An 18,995-nucleotide genomic window follows, 5' to 3' on the forward strand; every position below is an offset into this window, starting at 1 on the left:
GCTTTAATCATTGTCTCAAGTGTCTTCTTCTAATAGTGTTTATTATTATGATGGATATTTGGTTATCAATCAGTTTTTTCCCTAAAACTCTTTATGGCAAATCACCCAAAAAGTAAGATAGGTTTTTTTTTTTAAAGACTTTGTTTATTTGAGAGAGAGAGAGAGTGAGCACAAGCTGGGGGAGAGGCAGAGGGAGAGGGAGAAGCAGACTCCCCACCGAGCAGGGACTCGATCCCAGGACCCTGGGATCATGACCTGAGCTGAAGGCAAACGCTTAACCAACTGAGCCACTCAGGTTCCCTGAATGTAAAATTGATATTCACTCCAACTTTATTTTTTTAAAAAGATTTATTTTTTTATTTGAGAGAGAGAGAGCACTCAGTGGGTTGAGGGGCAGAGGGAGAGAGAGAACCTCAAGCAGACTCCCCGCTTGCAGGGCTCGATTTCACCACCCATGTTCAGTCCACCTTTAAATGTTTTTCTTAATGTCGTGTAACTTTAGCCCCAATGCAGGGCTCAATCTCACCACCCATGTTCAGTCCAACTTTAAATGTTTTTCTTAATGTCCTTTAACTTTAAAGAGGGGAAGTTATGTCTGTTGAGAGAAAATATCCAAAATGTAGAAATAAGGCAGAAGGATGACTGCAGGCAGGTCCTCCAATGTCATTTGGAAGATTGTCCACAAAGCCTATCCCAGGGTTCCTATAGGGGAATGTCCTCTCCAGTGGTGGTCTACTTACTACTGATGGGGCCCCTGACTTTGTGAAACTATGTTAACTTGTAAATTTTTATCTAGCACAGATGTAAATGACTTTTGTCCAGTAGAAAAGATAATTACCAGGGGCACGTGGGTGGCTCACTTGGTTAAGTGTCGGACTCTTGATTTTGGCTCAGGTCATGATCTCAGGGTCATGATCTCAGGGTCGTCAGATTGAGTGCCGTGTCGGGCTCTGTACTGGGTGTGAAGTCTGCTTAAGATTCTCTCCCTCTCCCTCTGCCTCTACCCACCCTCTAAAAATGAAAAAAAAAAAAAGAAAGAAAAAGAAAATATCATCCCCAGTGTTACAATTTTATTTTCCTATAGGATATTAATGTTTTTCTCTGACTTAACATTTCAGAATGCCATCCCCAACTAACTGTATAAATCTCTGTTCCTCAGATGATCTTTGACTCAGTTTTCCCTCATTGAATGGGTTAAGTACATTTTGACACATATTCAATCTATGTTTGAATGAGTTTGAATGTTTTTAGCTTTTAAAAAATTCTATTATGACACATCATTTGGAAAAAAACCCACAGAATCCAAATTTCAGCAGTTCCTATAGTTTCTTTTTCCTCTTGAAATTCAAGGAAAGTTACATCGGATACTCTTTATTAATGCATTGCTTTTATAACCAGAACAGAAAGAACAGTAGTTGTTGCTTTTTGAAAAATAATTCAGGCCAAGAAAATCCCAGGAGGGAGTTGGGACAAACCAATTGGAGGTGGGGTGAGTGGCCCCTAGTATTCCTTCTTCTCAAGCAACATCTGCATTGTTAGGTTCTTCCTCAGGGACCTCATGCAATTCTGAACTTCCAAAACAAGGGGGTCAGCACAGACAAGCCTCTCCTTCTTGGTGAGGAAGCTGGGGAGCAAGGCGGAGAAAGATTACAAACTAAGGGGTGTTCAGAAAATGGGGATGGGGAGCCCCATCCTCCCCGGCCCTGGGATTCCCCCACTTGGACCAGCCTGTTCTTTTCCTTCTTTGCTGCAGGGAGTCAGGGCACCTCCTCTCTGAGACCCTGCCTCACTTAGCCTCTGAGACTGCCTAAGTGACTCATGTGTGTTTCCCCAAGCAGCCTTTCTTCTCTCTCCATCTGTCCCCGGTGTCCCTCTTCACTGGGAACATCTCTTACCTGATGCCCTGCAGGATCCTAATGAGGACGCAAGCCTCCCGGGACCTGGCAGGATCCAGAAGGTGGGACTTTTCCTAGACACCCCTCCCCAGATACGACACTTACATGACACCTGGCCGGGAGCACCCACTGCTTGTTTCAAAAAAATCTTTCATGTTTGCACATCGAATTTTTCGTTTGTAGTCTGGGCAGCAGTCAGAGGGACGGTGAAAGCCTGCTGCAAGGGGAACGAGCCATTTAAGGACTGGGTCTCTTTTTAAGGAAGACTAGATCCTTTCCCCCTTGCCTCCAAAGTCCCGGGGAAGGGTGAGAAGGCACAGGATTCCAGAGGGATGTTCTCCTCTGCCTGCACTTGCTTCACTCTCCTCGGGGCTGAGCTCTGTGTCTGAGGGCACCCAGGCAAGGCCACAACAGGGCCAAGACCAGTTCTGATAGAAGAAGGAGCGTCTCGTGCCAGCAGGAGGCATCAGTGAGCACCTCTGCCCCCAGGTGAGCCCAACTCGAGAGACGGTTGGGTGGAATAGAGGTGACCTCTAACGGCCCATCCCGATCTTCCTGGGGACATTCGCCACCTTCGGGACCCTCCCCACCTGTCGGCTACCCCCGCCCTGTAAATGAGGTGTTTTGAAGCCACTGAACAGATCTGTGCAGCTGCTACTTTTAAGCATATGCTATAATATAACATATACCTTTACCTTCCATGTGTATTAAGGGTTCATGCTGAAGTTTCGCCTCCATGGGTTCTGTTTGGGAGAAACAGACAAGGAGGGGAGAGAAATCACCGTGGCAGCCTTGTCTCGCTGTCTCCACCGGTCTCATGCCTCAGCCCCATCCCCTGGTAGGGAGGTGACGATGCTGGACCACTGGACACCAGTCTGGGTTCTAGGTCTGCCTCCAGGCCCCTTTTCTCGTCTCAGGGCCCTGGGATGTTTCAGGGAATTTTGAAACTGTCTGAGACGTGAAACCATCCGATTGACTTTGAAATACAAAAAGCAAACTGTAAATCCGATATGAATAAATCGGTCGAATGGGTACATAATGTGATACATGCCACAATACTTTCCATACATTTCTGGAATCCACAACGGCCCAGGAAACCGAAGAATGTTTCGATAACTGATTTGGTGGCACAAGGTCACCCAAAGTGAAGTGAGGCTATTCACAATCATTATTTACCCCAGTAGTATGATTATTTGTAGTTGCTGCCGAAATACTACCCTGTTTGATTGAAGTATACTTCTCAGACTCTTCCAGTGAGTTAAGTAACGTCCAAGTATGTGTTACCTTTTAAAAAATGTCATTTATTTTCTTGAAAATGTAAAATATACATAATAAACACAATTGTAAGCATGTTTAAAAAGCGTACGGTTCAGTAGGACGAAGCACATTCACCTGTTGTGCAACCATCACCACAATCCATCCACGGAACGTTTTCATCTTGCAAAACTGAAACTCTGTACCTGTTAAGCAATAACTCCCGTTTTCCCTTCCCCCAACCCCCAAGCCACCACCATTCTTCTTTCTGAATTCGACTACTTTAAGTGCCTCATCGGAGTGGAACCATGAAGAATTTGTCCTTTTGTTACTGGTTTACCTCACCTAACATAATGTCTTCAGTGTTCATCCGTTTTGTAGCACGTGTCAGAATTTCCTTCCTTTTTAAGGCTGAATAATATATCGTATGTATATGCCCCATTTAAAAGAACTCTATTCATTTGTTAATGGATGCTTGGGTTGCTCTCACCTTTTGGCTGTTATGAATAATGCTATGATTAGCATGGGTGTGCACATATCTCTTCATGTACCTGCTTTCCGTTCTTCTGAGTATATATCCAGAGAGGAACTGCTGGATCATATTGCATTACCTTTTTAAAAACTGAATACTTCTGCCTTCCAAAACACATCTAGCCCCAAAGTTTTGGATAAGGGATTGCGGACCTGCATTATGCTAATTAGGCAAAGGCAACTGAACTTTTAGATCATTTCTTATAGAGTTACACATAAATTCTATTTAAGAAGGCATGTGTTTATACTTGATACGCTTGCTCTGATGTGTGTGGGGCTTGCAAAATAAAATCTTAAGTGGCCTTGCCTTTCCATTGCAGCTTCCTAACCAGCTCCTACCCTCATTCCACCACTTAATAGCTATATGATCTTTTTTTTTTCTGAAACGGAATATTTAATATACTTTGTAAGAACAGAAGAAATGCAACAAGGATTAGAATTTTATAATATACATTAGATATTTCTGTAAAAGGTATTCCATTTTTCAAAGGCGTTTCCCCGATTTCCCTGTCTTTTCTATTTTCCTCAGAGCACTAAGCAGGAATTACTACTCTCAGAAGTAGGCTGCTCCGTTGTATCAGACAGTAATCACATTTTTAGGTTTCAAGTCCTCATCATCTCCCCAAACCCCTTTTCCTTTCACCGTACAGTCTCACCGCACTGTTTCACGGTAACATTGTACTCAGCTCAAATTCAAAGAGCCTGAACGAAAGCTAGAGGCCCAAGGAGTTTAGAGCGCTCGTTTAGTAGCAGTGTCTATTGGCACAAACCTTCTTTTTATTCATAACTACGATAATAGACGTGGAAGCTACTTTAATGAAACAGGAACTCAGGAATGAGATCATTAAATATAACTAAACACATTTTAAATATAAATACCATGTATTTCCTGATTAGTATCAGGTAAGTATCTAAGCTATCTATCCCAAATTCTGGTCTCAGAGAAAAAGGTCAGAGACAATTATAAGCAAGGTGCTTCATATTATCAGGTCCATTTTTAAAACAATGAGATCCTTTGGAACAATCACTTTAGTCTTTCTTTTTATCAGAGATTTCCGTTGGTCCTTTTGTTGGTAATCCATTTATGTCTGCGTCCTTACAATCTACCTTGCCTTTGTTTTTATTGTGGGATTCTCGAAGAGCTTTTCTAGGCTACCTACGACTAACAAAGGGGGAAATCAGAGGATACATGTATGGCTCCAGGAATTTTTTGTAGATCCAGAGCAGAATCGGAATGACGATGCAAGGAATGCACACCATCGGGAATGCACATCTGCTGGAGTTCCTGAACCGCAACCACGGGTCCGAGCGTCTAGCTATATGATCTTGAGCAAGTTGTCTAAGTTTTCTCATTTGTAAAATGAGAATAATAATATAATATGCAAAACTATACAAGTTGCTGATAGTCTACCCCACAAGGTTGTTAGGAGGATCTAATGTATTAAGTCCATAAGACAGAACAGTGCCTGCCTGCACGTAAGAAGTACTAGATATTTACTTGTTAAATAAATAGAATGGTTAGGTGGACTTGGGTGAGGCACTTTCCTGGCTTGTTACATTTCCTCTCCAAAATGATAGTTTTACACTAACATTGTAGAATTCTTACTATAGTTCTTTTGATTTAGCACGTTAACCGTCCTATGTCAGCTAAGAGAAGGCATCAAATAATTCTGGTCATGAAAAGGGAGAGAGTTATTTCCCCAAGGGGGACCAGTCATTTGTATACAATTTTCCCCAGGGACCAAGGCCTGCAGAGAGAGAGGCCTACAGCCTATTGCTGCTGCTTTTTAAACAAGTGCTGAATTCACATCCCTGTCTGAGACAGGGAACAACCTCAGCAGGACAAAGGTGTCCTTCTGCGTTTCCTCCCCAGCTCGCGAGTTACCGTGGACCTTGTCACCAGTGGGAAGGTTCACTGAACTCACCATGAAAGACCTGGACCCGGGATCCAAGGGCAGTAGCAAGAATGAGGAAGGGGAGGGCAGCCACGAGGAACTTCATCTTCCCTGTAGCAGGCAGAGCTGGTCTGAGGACTCCTGGCTTTCTGCTCTCTGACTCTGTGGGATCCCAGCTCTGCCCTTGTATTTATAAGAGAGGAGGATCAGGAAGTCACAGGGCAGAGGTTCAGAGTGCTGTTCTTTGGCTATACAATAGACAGCATGCTATTTCTGAAAAAGGGAACAAGGCTGGGAATGCAACAGGAAGTAGATGGTAAAGGAGACTTCATGCTTTCCCAACTGCCCAGTGGATACAGGCACGGAGAGCGACTATTTCATGAAGGACCCTTCCTCCAGGAGGTTAATTTCATCCTCTAGGTCAGAGTGTTTTCCTCAGGAGCTAAGCACCTTCAAGTGCAGGAATAGCCTGTAAACCAGTCATGTGATTCCTCACACGGACTCCTGATCCTTGACTCCTCGCTTTGTTTCACGCCCCACAGCCAATCCATTAATAAATACCGTAGGCTCCACTTGCAACAATGTATCCAGAGTCTAATTATTCCTCAGCATCTCTCTGCTGGGAGTTTTTTGAAGAGGCTCATGGATGTATCTCAGAATATTTTGCCAGGGGGAAGAGAGGGGAAGCATTTATTTTTGGCTTTTATACCTGCGGAACTTTTAAAATATGGCCACGGGTTTTGTGACACTCCTGTCACCTAGGGGTGGAGTCTATGTTCTCTGCCCTAGAAATGGAGAGGGGCTTGTGGCTGGTTCAATCAATAGCGTATGCCACGTGACCTCTGAGGCTAGGTTGTGAAAAGTCATGGACTTCAACCTTGGTCACTGGAACACTCACTCTTGGAGTCCTGAGCCACCAGATAAGAAGACTGACTAGCTTGAGGCTGCGATGCACTGAGGAAGCCCAAACCACAGGCAATGTTCTGGTCGATGGTCCCAAATGAGCATAGCCCTCAGGTCATCCCAGCCTAGGTGCCAGAAGTGGGTGTGAGGAAGCCTCCAGATCTGCACTGGTCAATCCAGCACCTACTAGCCGCATGTGGTTACTGGCACTTCCAATGGGGCTAGTCCACACTGGGGTGTTCTGAAAGTCTAAACCTCACACAAGATTTTAAAGATTTAATTACATGCCCGCTGCCACGTAAAATATCTGGATAATTTTTTACATTGGTTACATGTTGACATGAAAATACTTTGGATATATTGTGTTAAAGAAAATATATTATTACAGTTCATTTCATCTGTTGCTTTTTGCTTTCTTAACATGGCAACTAAAAATTTTTTTAAATTATGAATGTGACTTGCATGGTATCTCTATTGGACAGCAGGGTTCTAGATTTGAGTCCCTCCTTGCTATTTGTGTCTTCCCAGCTGAGATCTCAGGCATCACGGAGCAGAGACAATCCGTCCCTGCTCTGTCCGGTCTGAATTTCTGACCCGTAGAATTTGTGAGTAGAGCAAAATAGTTGTCGTTTTATACCATTAAACCTTGGGTGGTTTGTGACACAGCAACAGATGATGGGGACAACACTTCATTGGCCAAGGGTGGACCACAGAGATTTCCTCGCACTTCTTGTTTTCTCTTGCGTGTGTGTTATGTTCTTGCAGGACCTCCGCGCCTCAGGATCCGAGAAGCCCCCGGTCAGGAAGCTAGAGTTCTCAAAGGCAGGCTGAGGCACAACCCCGGCCTGGAGCTTACGTAAATCTAGGAAAAGTGAGGGCTGAGCAGCGGCTGAGGTAAGCCGTGGGACAAAAGGACGTGAAGTAGTACAGGGTACGGTCCACCCGTGCTTCCCTCCACTAGGTTTGTGGCTTTATTGTGTTGAATCTGTCACAAAGCCTCCTTCAAGGTGCTTGTATTTAGTAGTTCTTTCAGGTTCAGTGGAACCCACGCTGTGTACCCGTGCTAACGCATCTCCGCTGCTTCCGTCTTCCCCAGGATTCCTGCAAAGCCGAATCCAGTCTAATCCAGCAGAGCCCTATGTTGCAGGGATGGGAACCACAGAGAAATCACTAATCACTGGGAATCATGAAGAGAGGGGCACTACATCAATCCCTTGGTTCCTACGTATTCTAGGTGTTGGGGACATACCATCATCTATCAGCATTTGGGGTTCAGTGGATATACTGCATTCTGGAGAGTCTCAACCCTGAGTTTGTTGTCCCCTTAGCAAAATTATTAACACCCCACCGTTCTCCTGGTCTGGCTGCTTCTGCGTGATTACGTATCTGCTATTGCCAGTGGATCTCCTATGCCCACTGACTCACATTACTGGCTATAAAATGGATCCCTTGGCCCAAGGCAGTGTTGTATAAATACTATCTCATCAGGCATTCTGTAAATCTTTGGATGTTTGTGATGCAGGCAGGTTGGGTCTGAGGACCCAGAGGGGTTCCTGCAGGACCAGCAAGAGAGTCCTTGGCTTTGCACAAGAGAGAAATCAAATGCAAGCCAAGAGGAAGTGAGAGCAGAGTTTATTGAACACATAGAGAGAGCAGATGCAAAGTGTCTTGGAGACTCAGGAAAGATGAATGAGTTTCATTCATCTTGGTGTCTGGGGTTTTGATGGAGGTTAATGGTCTGGTATATGCATCCTCTCAGGCATTTGGGAACTGGTCAAAACAAGCAGGAGTGCTCAGGCTTTAGCTCATCATGCCCTGGAGGCTGGGGTCTTGGTGTCAAGGTGTCTGGAGTCTGGGAAAACGCACATGATGATCTCTCCCAGTAACTCCTTAGATGTTATCTATCGTGCTGGAAGCCTCCAACGAAATCATTAACTCCTTGACCTTTACAAGGAGGACATATATTATCTGAACTGTAAGGCATGTGTAAAGGGCAGGGGTGTAGGTCCTAGCAAAAATAGAATCAGGAAGAGGGACAAAAAAAGCAGTCCTTCATGGGGTCCCTTGTTTCCCTGTCTCAATTGTGCTTGCAAAGGCACCACTGGTAGAGAAAGAAAAGCCATATCCCGAGTGGGTGACGGTTCTGCTAAGGTCAGGTTGTTGTCTTGCAGGATGGCAGGGGTCCAAGATAACCAATCGACATGTTACCATATGACTATTTTTTCCTGGAGGGTCGGTGCCATATTGAACCTTGACTTCTAGATGTCAGCAGGATGGTAGCTGCTGGTCATGGGGGACTGACACTCACTGTTGGAGCTCCTCTTGCTCTGTCTCTTCTCCACGTGAGTAAAGTGTCTTTCCATCGGGTGCTGCGTAAATAGTGTTTCTCCTGGCAGCCCTGACACCTACAAACCACGCAGGAGGTTGACTTCCTGGAACTGCTGCTCCTGATGGTAGCCAGCAAGTATCACTTGCTGAACACATCCCAACTTCCAAAGCTCCAAGACTGGTACTACTTTTTAAGACCCAGGCAGGAGGGGACTGGGCCCTGGACCCTATGCTTTTGAGGACACCTCATTCACAGACACACACGAAAGAAATTTGTCAGAGGACACAAAGATACCTCTGTCTCTTGGGAGGTGGTGCCCAGGGCTGGCCCAACATGACCTGCAACTCTCCACATCCGTTCTTGTGACACACACACACTTCATGGCTCAAGGTAAAATGATGCTCCACCTCTCTTGTCCTACGTGCTTGAAATGGAACACGCCCGAGTCTAAAGGCTACAAAGCCTCGTGGGCGGTGTCACTTCGAGCAAGGACACAGACACTCCCTTGGACAGTGGGAAGATTTCAGCTGTAGAAGCTTAAGGTCAGAGGAAAGATAAACCAATTAGCTTTTCAAAATCTTTCCTTTCAGCAGGAACGCCACCATATTCTTGCATTCCTGCGTTGTTCCCACGTGGTGTCTAGGGTTCATTTTCTTGCATCTTTTTGTGTTCCATCTGACAGATAAACGGCCAGATGAGGGCTGTATGTGTAATAGTTTCACATGGTTGCAATATTAAGCAATTCATTTTAGTTTTAAATTTTTTGTTAGCTCATTTATAATTTTAAATATTGGCATACCTGATGTGAGACCCTCCTTATGGATTCTTGCCTTGGGCCCTGCAAATGTTAGGGGCTGTCCTGACCAGGACCCACAGGGACATGGTGGCTGGTGAGGTGACTGTGGGCTACCCACCTTGCCCACGTCCTTACTGTAATTATCTGCGACTGGAAAGAATCTGTGTATGTCTCTTCCTTCCTTGTGTATGATCTTAAACACCCTCACTGTTGTATATGGAAAACCTTTCTCTTCAAGTAATAAGGAGAACAATGGATCCTACCAACTCGTTTTGTTTCTACTGCTGTCTGTTTGTTTGTAAGTCTGAGCCCAGGCTCTCCTTAGAGAGATAAAAATTTAAACAATAATACCCCCTTAATGAATCTCATAGCTAAAGTCTATTCTATGTTGTAGAATTGCAGCTGCTCCATGGTCAGGGATGGTTTGATGTCCCTGAGATAGATATCTTCTGACCATTTCCTATGTGCCTTGGTGATATCAAGTCAAGTAAAGAGATTTCAGTTGGGGACCAAGCACTTCAACAAATTCTAGCTCAGAGATTAGGTCTTGGTTTAAATATTTGACTTATTCCTTCCTTTAGTAGATTATTTACAAAAATGGCTGTAATAATCCCTCCCATCCAATATGCATGCACTTGGAGAGTCCCTTTCCATACTGACTCTGGTCTTGGCTCTGTGACTCACTCTGATAAGTGGAATAATAGAAAATGTGATGCAGAGACTTGGAAAGTACTGGCACATTGAGACTTGTGTGTCATTTTTCTGCTGAGAGTCTTTATACTGTTGCATGTACTGGCCCATGCTAGCCTTTTGAAGGTTGAAAGACCACATGGAAAGGAAGATTCCCCAGATATCCCAGCTACCCCAGCTGAGAGGTCCTCCTAGACCATTGAACCCCAGCTAGGTTAGCTCAGGCCAGGAGAATTATCCATTTAACCCATAGTGTTGTGAGAAATAACAAATGCTTGCTTTTAAAAATTTTTTCATTTTTGGGGCACCTGGGTGGCTCAGTCGTTAAGCATCTGCCGTCGGCTCAGGTAGTGATCCCAGGGTCCTGGGATCGAGCCCCGCATCGGGCTCCCTGCTCAGCAGGAAGCCTGCTTCTCCCTCTCCCACTCCCCCTGCTTGTGTTCCCTCTCTCGCTGTGTCTCTCTCTGTCAAATAAATAAATAAAATCTTTAAAAATTTTTTTCATTTTTTATTAAGACTTTACTTTTTAAAAGTAGATTTAGATTCCTAGCAAAACTGAGGGGCATACAGAGATTTCCCATATACCTTCTGCCCCCCCACATGCATAGTCTCCTCCATTACCAACACCTGCCACCAGAATGGGATATTTGTTACAACTGATAGACCTACACCGACACGTCATCATCACCCACAGACCATAGCTTACGTTAGGGTTCACTTTTGGTACAGTACATCCTTCAGGTTTGGACAAATGTATAATCCTGTATCCATGGTTCACTCTTGGTATAGTACCTTCTATAGGTTTGGACAAATGTATAATCGTATGTATCCATTATTATGGTATCATACAGAGTATTTTCATTGCCCTAAAAATCCCCTGTGCTCTGCCTATTCACCCCCTCTGCCCCCAACCTCTGGCAACTACTGATCATTTTACTGTCTCTCTAGTATTGCCCTTTCCAGAATGTCATACAGTTGGAATCATGCAGTATGTAGCCTTTTCAAATTGGCTTCTTTCACTTAGTCATATGCATTTAAGTTTCTTCCTTTATTTTTTCGTGGCTTGATAGCTGTTTTTTTGTTTGTTTGTTTGTTTGTTTGTTTTTAGTGCTGAATATTTCACTGTCTCGACCTACCACAGCTTATTTATCAATTTACCTACTGAAGGACATCTTGGTTGCTTCCAAGTTTTGACAATTATGAATAAAGCTGCTATAAACATTTGTGTGCAAGTTTTCGGGTGGACAAAAGTTTTCAACTCCTTGGGTAAATACCAAGGAGAGCAATCGCTGGATCACACAGTAAGGGTACGTGTAGTTTTGTAACAAACTGCCAAACTGTCTTCTGGAGTGGCTGAACCATTTTGTATTCCCGCCGGCAAATGTATGAGAGTTTCTGTTGCTCTGCATCCTTGCTGTGCTTGATGTCAGTGTTCTGGATTTTGGTCCAGTCTCATAGGTGTGTGGTGGTGTCTCGTTGTTAATGCTTGTTTTTATCTACTAAATTTTAGGGTGATTTGTGATGGAGCAAAAACTAATTGATAATTTCTCTTAGGGCTGTAAAGACTGCCTCATCTTCTTTAGACATTTGCCGAAATCAAGAGTAACAGTCCCTCATTCAAAAGGAGGCTTGCTGTTGTCACTGAGGCTAAGATCACGTGACATAATAGTAACCGTGTGCAATTAATTTAGTGGCTTCTAGTACATTCGCAATACGTGTAGTTATTGCCTCTATCTAGTGCCAGCACATTTTCATCACCCCAGAAGGAGTCCTTGTACCCACGAAGTAGTCACCTTGATTCTCCCCTCCTCCGCCCCCTGGCAACCACTAATCTGCGTTCTGTTCGTGGATTTGCCTATTGTGAATGCTCCATGTAAATGGAATCATAGTGCATGTTGCCTTTTGTGTTTGGCTCCTTTCACTGAACATAACATTTTCAAGGTTCATCCATGTTGTAACAGGTATCAGTACTTCATTCCTTTTTTTTTTTTTTAAGATTTTATTTATTTATTTGACAGAGAGAAAGATAGCGAGAGCAGGAACACAAGCAGGGGGAGTGGGAGAGGGAGAAGCGGCTTCCTGCCGAGCAGGGAGCCCGATGTGGGGCTCGATCCCAGGACCCTGGGATCATGACCTGAGCCGAAGGCAGACGCTTAATGACTGAGCCACCCAGGTGCCCAGTACTTCATTCCTTTTTACGGCTGAATAATATCCCGTTGTATGGCTATACCACGTGGTGTTTATCTACTCAGTAGCTGATGGACGTCTGGGTTGTTTCCAATTTGTGGATATTACGAATACGCTGCTATGAGCACTCATGTACAAGTTTTTGTGTGAACATACGTTCATGTATCAGGATAATGCTGGCTTCATCAGATGAGTTAGAAAGTACTACTTTCTCTTTTATTTTTTGGAAGAGTTTGTTATATTCATCCTTCCTTAAATATTTGGTATGTTTCATCAGTGAAACTATCTGGCATAGAGCTTTGTTTTCTTTGTTGGGAGCTTTAGGTTTATTGCTTTTAATTATACTAGTACTTGTTAAGAAGGACTAGTGTAAGCATTAGTAAAGATGCTTTTATTCTAGTTGGGATAGAAATGGAGAGCACTGGGAAGGTCCCTGCCGTCCAGAGCTGTGGGGCCCTGGTGCCCCATGAGGATTTCAGAGGAAGAAGAGAGTGATCCTTTTGAATTAGGATGATGAGAAAAAGTCACAAAAGAGATAGCATTTGAAGGGGGTCTCAAAAATTGGACCAAGACTCTATACCATTTTAAAATGCAGAGAAAGGAGGAGGAACATTCTAGTTAGAGGTAACTGCAAATAGTGTTAATAACCAGATAGCATTTGAAGGGGGTCTCAAAAATTGGACCAAGACTCTATACCATTTTAAAATGCAGAGAAAGGAGGAGGAACATTCTAGTTAGAGGTAACTGCAAATAGTGTTAATAACCAGTAGTGCAAGACATGAGCCACTTATTGTTTTAACTGTTTTGCAGATATTTTATCATTCTATCCTCCCTACACCATGAAATGGGTATAGTTGTCACCCTCTCTTATAGACCAGGGTACAGACGCACAGAGCAGCGAAGTAATTTGTGCACACAGCTAGAAAGAGGCAAAGCTGGAATACAAATCCAGGTCTTCTGATGCTAGAGCTCACCCTTTAAGGCAAAGGCATGGAAATGACAACATTTGGGGCATGTTTTGGGCATGTCCATACTACACATGTAATGTATAAGTGAGCACAGACATTTACCATGGTAACCAATACTTTAAGACAATTCCTTAAAGTAAATCCATACTTTAAGACCAAGAGGTTTTTTTTTTTTTTTTTTAAATAAAAAGCAAAGTAGGGGTCACCTGGGTGGCTCAGTCGGTTAAGCATCTGCCTTCAGCAAAGGGTCCTGGGATGGTGCCCCACATTGTGCTCCCTGCTTAGCGGGGAGCCTGCTTCTCCCTCTGCCTCTGCCGTTCCCCCTGTTTGTGCTCTCTCACTCTCTCTCTCTCAAATAAATAAATAAATAATAAATAAATTTAAAAAATCTTAAAAAAAGCAAAGTAAGGGGCTTTACATATATTTATTTTTTCCAACACCTTTCTTTCTCCTGCAAACTATGCCCCCCTTCTCTGAGGGAACCTCCCTGCGCATGCAGCTATGAGGTTCTCAGGGCTCAGTCCACCCTTTGTCACAGGTGTGGACCCATCCTCGCAAGCCTGGCAGGCGGGTCCTTCCCCAGTAGTTCTCTGCTTGTAAGGAAGGGGAGAGGCAGCTCCGTCCTGCTGCATCTGCAGAAGAGCTGGGGAGTCCTTTGCTCTGGGGCCAGTTTTCCCTGAGCCACGCCCCTGGCATTTGCTCTTTTTAAGTACCTAAACCAAGAAACTATTTTTGTTTTCCCATAGGACATTTTAAGTGGGCTCTCTGTCACATGGGACTAAAAGTAAAGAAGCTTCCGTTCCCCACTCCTGGACTCTTTCTTGCTTTCTGTACAATGGACTCTGGACTCTTTCAGAATTCTGTACAATGAGTAAGAGTGGAAAGAAATCGATATTGGGGTTAAATTTAGGGCAGGACAATTCCCAGCGGCTGGTGGAGGGGAGAGGGATGGGGTAGGAGGTGGCCTTGGGCCTCTGCTCTTCGTGCATCCAGAGCTGAAAGGCCCTGGCTGCATCATGGTTATTTCGCTTTGAGCCCTAAGTTGAGGCCTGCTTCATGGGGGTGTGAGTTGTATGGTTGCAGAGCCCCACGCTCAGGGGGCCCTGTGCTTGGTTTTACATTCTTCTGTAATTGAATGGAAGTTCTTCATGTTTTTTTTTTTTAAGATATTACTATTTTTTAAGTTAAAAAAATTTTTTTTTTATTTTAAGTAGACTCCACACCTGCTATGGGGCTCGAACTCATGATCCTGAGATTAAGAGTCACATGCTCTACCAACCCAGCCAGTCAGGTGCCCACTTAATGGTTTTTGACCTGTTCCAGGTCATTGTGTAGTCGTGGATCCAGGCACCATAGGGGTTGGCCCACATGCACTGGCTCTTTTGGATGATGAAGCTGAGGAATAAGAGGCAGAGGATTTGGAATGAAACTTCCCTTCAGCTATCCTCCTTATGGAATCCTGGAAACTTCTAGATTAGGGCCAGTCTCCTTTCCGGGGGATTGTCTTCTTCCCCAGGACCCCCCCCCCCCTCCAAGACAGTGTCTTCCTCAGTGATTCCTGTGTCCCTTAGCCAACTCCCCTCTTCCATCTTCTCCCTCCTGGACTCAGGCCCTCTCTACCTGCAACATCACACCATTACTGTGCCCAGGAGCTCAATGCCCCATTCCCCCCTGCCCTCCCTTCCATCCTTCCTGGACGGCTTGGGTGATCCCAAATCCCAGAAACCACCAGCTGTTCCCCACCTCATGTCTGATTCCCGATTTCTGGTTTTGGCCTTTCAAAACCTGTTAAAGCCTTGGTTAGTCATTCACACGTTAGTATGAAAAGAGGCTCAGAGAGCTAATTTTAGGATGGCACCTGAGGAGAATACAATTGAGGACACTGAGCAACTAAGGACTGGGGCTGTGGAGATGCCCTAAAGAGGCCCAAATGGGGAAGCTGAGGGACACAGAGACAGATTCTACTGATTTCCTGATTTTCACCTTTACCAGTTTGGTAACTGCCCTCCTCTTTCCAAAAGATGTGAAAAAAAGACGGTAAATACCACTCATCTGGGCATGATGCCACCTTGATGCAGATTCAACAAAGAAGGTTTGTTGTAATTTTTAACCCTTGAACTCACATTGGAAGTATTAAAGTTGGGAGGGAGTGGGAGATTAGGGAAGAAGTTTTCAGAGAGGCTGTGGTAATGCCGAAAATTCTACTTCTCGTAGGGAAGGCTGGGGATGTTTTATCTCTACACCTAATGTTGGAAAGAGGGGCTTCAACCAGATGACTCAGCAATTTGGGGGCACAGTGGACAGCTGTCTGACTCTGGTCTAGAAAACCTAAAGGAAGAGAGATGGTCTAGCCAGATGCTTTGAGGGTGGCACAAAGGGAGAGTTGTTGCATTGGATGGCTTGTTTGGGGCAAAGAGTGTGCGTTTCCCATGGGCCAGGCGTAAGCCTTGAGCCAGAGAAAGGACCAGTGTGGGGTCTTCTCAGGTCCTGTCCAAGAGGACCACCTGGAAGGAAGAACAGCCCCCTACAAAGAGAAGGAATTAACATGTTATTTTTCAGGGCCGAGAAGGAAAAGGCATCCAGCCTAAACAAAGAAGCACTTGACTTGTGACCGGTCCCAGGGGTAGGTGGTGGGTAGTGGGCATTGCAAGAGAAAGAGTCAGCTTCAAATTCCTGCCAAGGCCAGAGCATCAGGGCTAGATGTCCAGGACAGACCAGGCAAGTAGGAACCTCCTAGTTCCCCCTACCTTTTATTTCTATCGAGATAAAAATCACATACCCTAGGGGCGCCTGGGTGGCTCAGTCGTTAAGCGTCTGCCTTCGGCTCAGGTCATGATCCCAGGGTCCTGGGATCGAGCCCCGCATCGGGCTCCCTGCTCAGTGGGAAGCCTGCTTCTCCCTCTCCCACTCCCCCTGCTTGTGTTCCCTCTCTCGCTGTGTCTCTCTCTGTCAAATAAATAAAATCTTTAAAAAAAAAAAATCACATACCCTAAAATTCACCCTTTTAAATCGGTGGTTTTTAATATATTCACAAGGTTGCGCAACCATCACCACTATCTATTTCTTGGACATTTTAATCACGTCTGTTGGGAGTAAAATCTTTTCCTCTACCAACTTATGTCTGGTGATAAGGAGCCTGCGAATTAATTGACAAAAGACAGATTAACAGGGGAAAAACTTACGTCACCTTTGGGAGTACTCTATAGAGAGAGAAGCTCCCCACACAGTTAGGGTAAAAGTTTACATACCAGCTTAAGGGGTAGGGAGAGGCTAGAGCTTCAAGGGATGGAAAGTTCTAGTGAGGGTTGTTTTTTTTAAGTGCTCCTGGAGGCGGGGTTTGGGGCAGCTGACTCCGAAAAAGCTCTGCTTTAGTAAGGGATGCTCAGATAAGATTTCTTTCTGCATCTGTTGTAGCTCAGAGGTTTTAACTTTGAAGTAATCTTTTTAAAAAAAAGATTTATTTAATTAATTCATTAAGAGTGCAAGTGTGGGGAGGGGCAGAGGGAGAGAGAGAATCCCAAGAAGATTCCGTGCTAAGTACAGAACCTGATGCTGGGGCCTGATCCCACGACCCCGGGATCAAGACCTGAGCCGAAATCAAGTCAGCCGCCCAACTGGCTGAGCCACCCAGGCGCCCCGGAAGTAATCTTCATTCCATTAGTGGCAGGTCACTGGTCCTTTCTCCCCCAAAAGAAACCCTGTGCTCATCAGCACTCACCTTCATTTCCCTTCCCCACGGCTCTCAGCAACCACTAATCTACTTTCTGTCTCTGTGGATTTGCCTCTTTGGGACTTCTGATATAAATGGGACCATACGAGGCCTCACCTTTTCTATCTTCCAGCGTCCCAACCCAGACAGGGTCAGAAATGCAAAGGCAGGGGAAATCCAAGGACTGGGTAGGGAAAGCCCTCCGTCCCTGACTGCAGGCTTTCTGCCTGCAAGGGGCCCAAGGGTGTCACGGAGGCGAGATCAAAGTGGAACTTTCACACGGGATTATAAATTTTATTCATTTATTTATATTGATACTGTGTTTTGTGACTTAAGTGACTGCAGAATGGTTGGTATTATTTGAGAGCCACTAGGAAAATCGTGGGGACTGCTGTGAGTTTTATCCAGGAGCGGAGGACAAACTAGCCCCCAGAATCCAAGACCGAGAAGAAGACTGTTGTGTAATTTGCTCCCCAAAGTTGTCCCCATCCAAGGGATCCGTGACACACAGGGGCTCTGATCTGTGTATATCACGGGACATCTGTCTCTTCCTGGGAGTGGTCAGCAGGTGCCTCCTCAAGGGCTGCTCCTGGGTATGCTCTGGACACAGATGCCCCTTCAGTGTCCCTGAGACCCTTGTCTGGGGCTTACTCGGGCCTCAGCACCACGTAAAGAGCCTCAAGCAGACCTGTTCGCTTCCCACCAACCTTTTTCTTACTGCCCCCTCCTATCCCCCCTGATATCTGCCTCAGCACTTTCTGTTTTTGGACCTCTGGAGGCTCAAAGAGGAACAGAGCAGCGTCCCTGACTCATCCAGCTCCATCCCTGCCTGGGAATTGGTTTTCTCTGAACTTATCACATGCCCTTCCAGTTAAAAGTAACAAACCTCGAGACACATAATTGGATTATTGCTTCTGCTTTTTGCAACGCTGTAGAGTAAAAGCCAAACCCCAGGGTCTAGAGAGGAGGGATGAAGTGGATTTTATGATCCGGGCCCTTTCCCTTGGCAGCCAGGCAGGACTCAGGGGGAGGAGGACCCTGTTACAGAACAGCCACCCCACCCGGAGCTGGGGAGAGTGTGGTGACCATCTGGACACACAGACAGGAGTCCCTGTGCCTGGTTTAACTTTAGTTGGGGTTGGATTTACAAAACGTCCCTGAGTCTCCTCCATATCGGCAGTGAGAGACAGATGACATCATTACAACACTTTGAGTCAGGTACCATCACATTTTATAGGGAAAAAGACTGCAGCTTTGGGAGATTAACTTGCTCCTGATCCAAAAAGGAAAAAAAAAAAAAAAAAGTAAGTGGCATAGTTAAAGCGACAAGCCAGGATGCCTGGCTCCTCAGCTTGTTATTTGAATTTCTCCATTGCCGTTACTAGCTGGGTGGCATGGGGCAAGTCACTTAACCTCTCTGAATCTCAGTTTCCATGCTTATACATGGGATAATAATTCCTGTTTTGGCAAATTGTTGAGGTGATCAAAGTAAAGTAGCTTGCACAGTGCCTTAATATGGTGCTTGCTCACTGGAGGCTTTCTTAATACCATCACTGGGTGCCTTCTCCTAAGGGCCTCACTACATGGTTTCCAGCAGGTAAAGAGCAGCCCAATGTCATGGCCTCTTCTCTTGCTTTTCCCCCAGTCCTTCTTGTGCTCATTCCTCTTCTCCTTGGCACAGACTCAGGGCACCATCCTTCACTCTCTATGTCTTGTCCAGCGTCATGTGACAGCACCAAACATTCCTGGCCAAGTCGGCTGCCCCCCTCACCAGCCTGCCCCTCTGCAGCCCTGGACCCCTCAGCTGGGAGGGATGTGAAGACTAGTACCCAAGGAGC

At 45.2% G+C, this 18,995-nt stretch overlaps 1 protein-coding gene and 1 pseudogene across 4 annotated transcripts; both read right to left on the reverse strand.

Annotated features, from left to right (window-relative positions):
* Positions 1-1,307: 1,307 nt before the first annotated feature.
* CCL15 (C-C motif chemokine ligand 15) lies at positions 1,308-5,810 on the reverse strand. 4 transcript variants are annotated; one of them, XM_078063781.1, is made up of 4 exons: positions 5,606-5,810; positions 2,585-2,638; positions 2,001-2,109; positions 1,308-1,624 (listed from the first exon to the last, which is right to left on the reverse strand). In XM_078063781.1, exons 1-4 carry the CDS (start codon positions 5,679-5,681, stop codon positions 1,501-1,503), a joined length of 363 nt encoding a protein of 120 aa, XP_077919907.1. In that variant the 5' UTR covers positions 5,682-5,810; the 3' UTR covers positions 1,308-1,500. The 4 variants fall into 4 exon arrangements, with proteins under 4 accessions (XP_077919907.1, XP_077919916.1, XP_077919906.1 ...); XM_078063790.1 differs by having other exon boundaries at positions 2,591-2,638; positions 5,606-5,809; XM_078063780.1 differs by having other exon boundaries at positions 2,001-2,112; positions 5,606-5,809.
* On the reverse strand, positions 4,051-5,599 carry LOC118528682 (UPF0729 protein C18orf32 homolog pseudogene; annotated as a pseudogene).
* Positions 5,811-18,995: the final 13,185 nt, after the last annotated feature.

This window comes from Halichoerus grypus, chromosome 2 (genome assembly GCF_964656455.1).
Source record: "Halichoerus grypus chromosome 2, mHalGry1.hap1.1, whole genome shotgun sequence".
Lineage (NCBI taxonomy): Eukaryota > Metazoa > Chordata > Mammalia > Carnivora > Phocidae > Halichoerus > Halichoerus grypus.

Excerpts from the sequence above, each read along its gene's own strand:
- CCL15 (XM_078063780.1), bottom strand. The coding sequence starts at position 5,681 with ATGAAGTTCCTCGTGGCTGCCCTCCCCTTCCTCATTCTTGCTACTGCC. Across the intron at positions 2,113-2,584 it reads AATACACATGGAAGGTAAAG|CAGGCTTTCACCGTCCCTCT; the intron begins GTATATGTTATA and ends TTCCCCTTGCAG. Across the intron at positions 1,625-2,000 it reads TGCTCCCGGCCAGGTGTCAT|CTTCCTCACCAAGAAGGAGA; the intron begins GTAAGTGTCGTA and ends CTTGCTCCCCAG.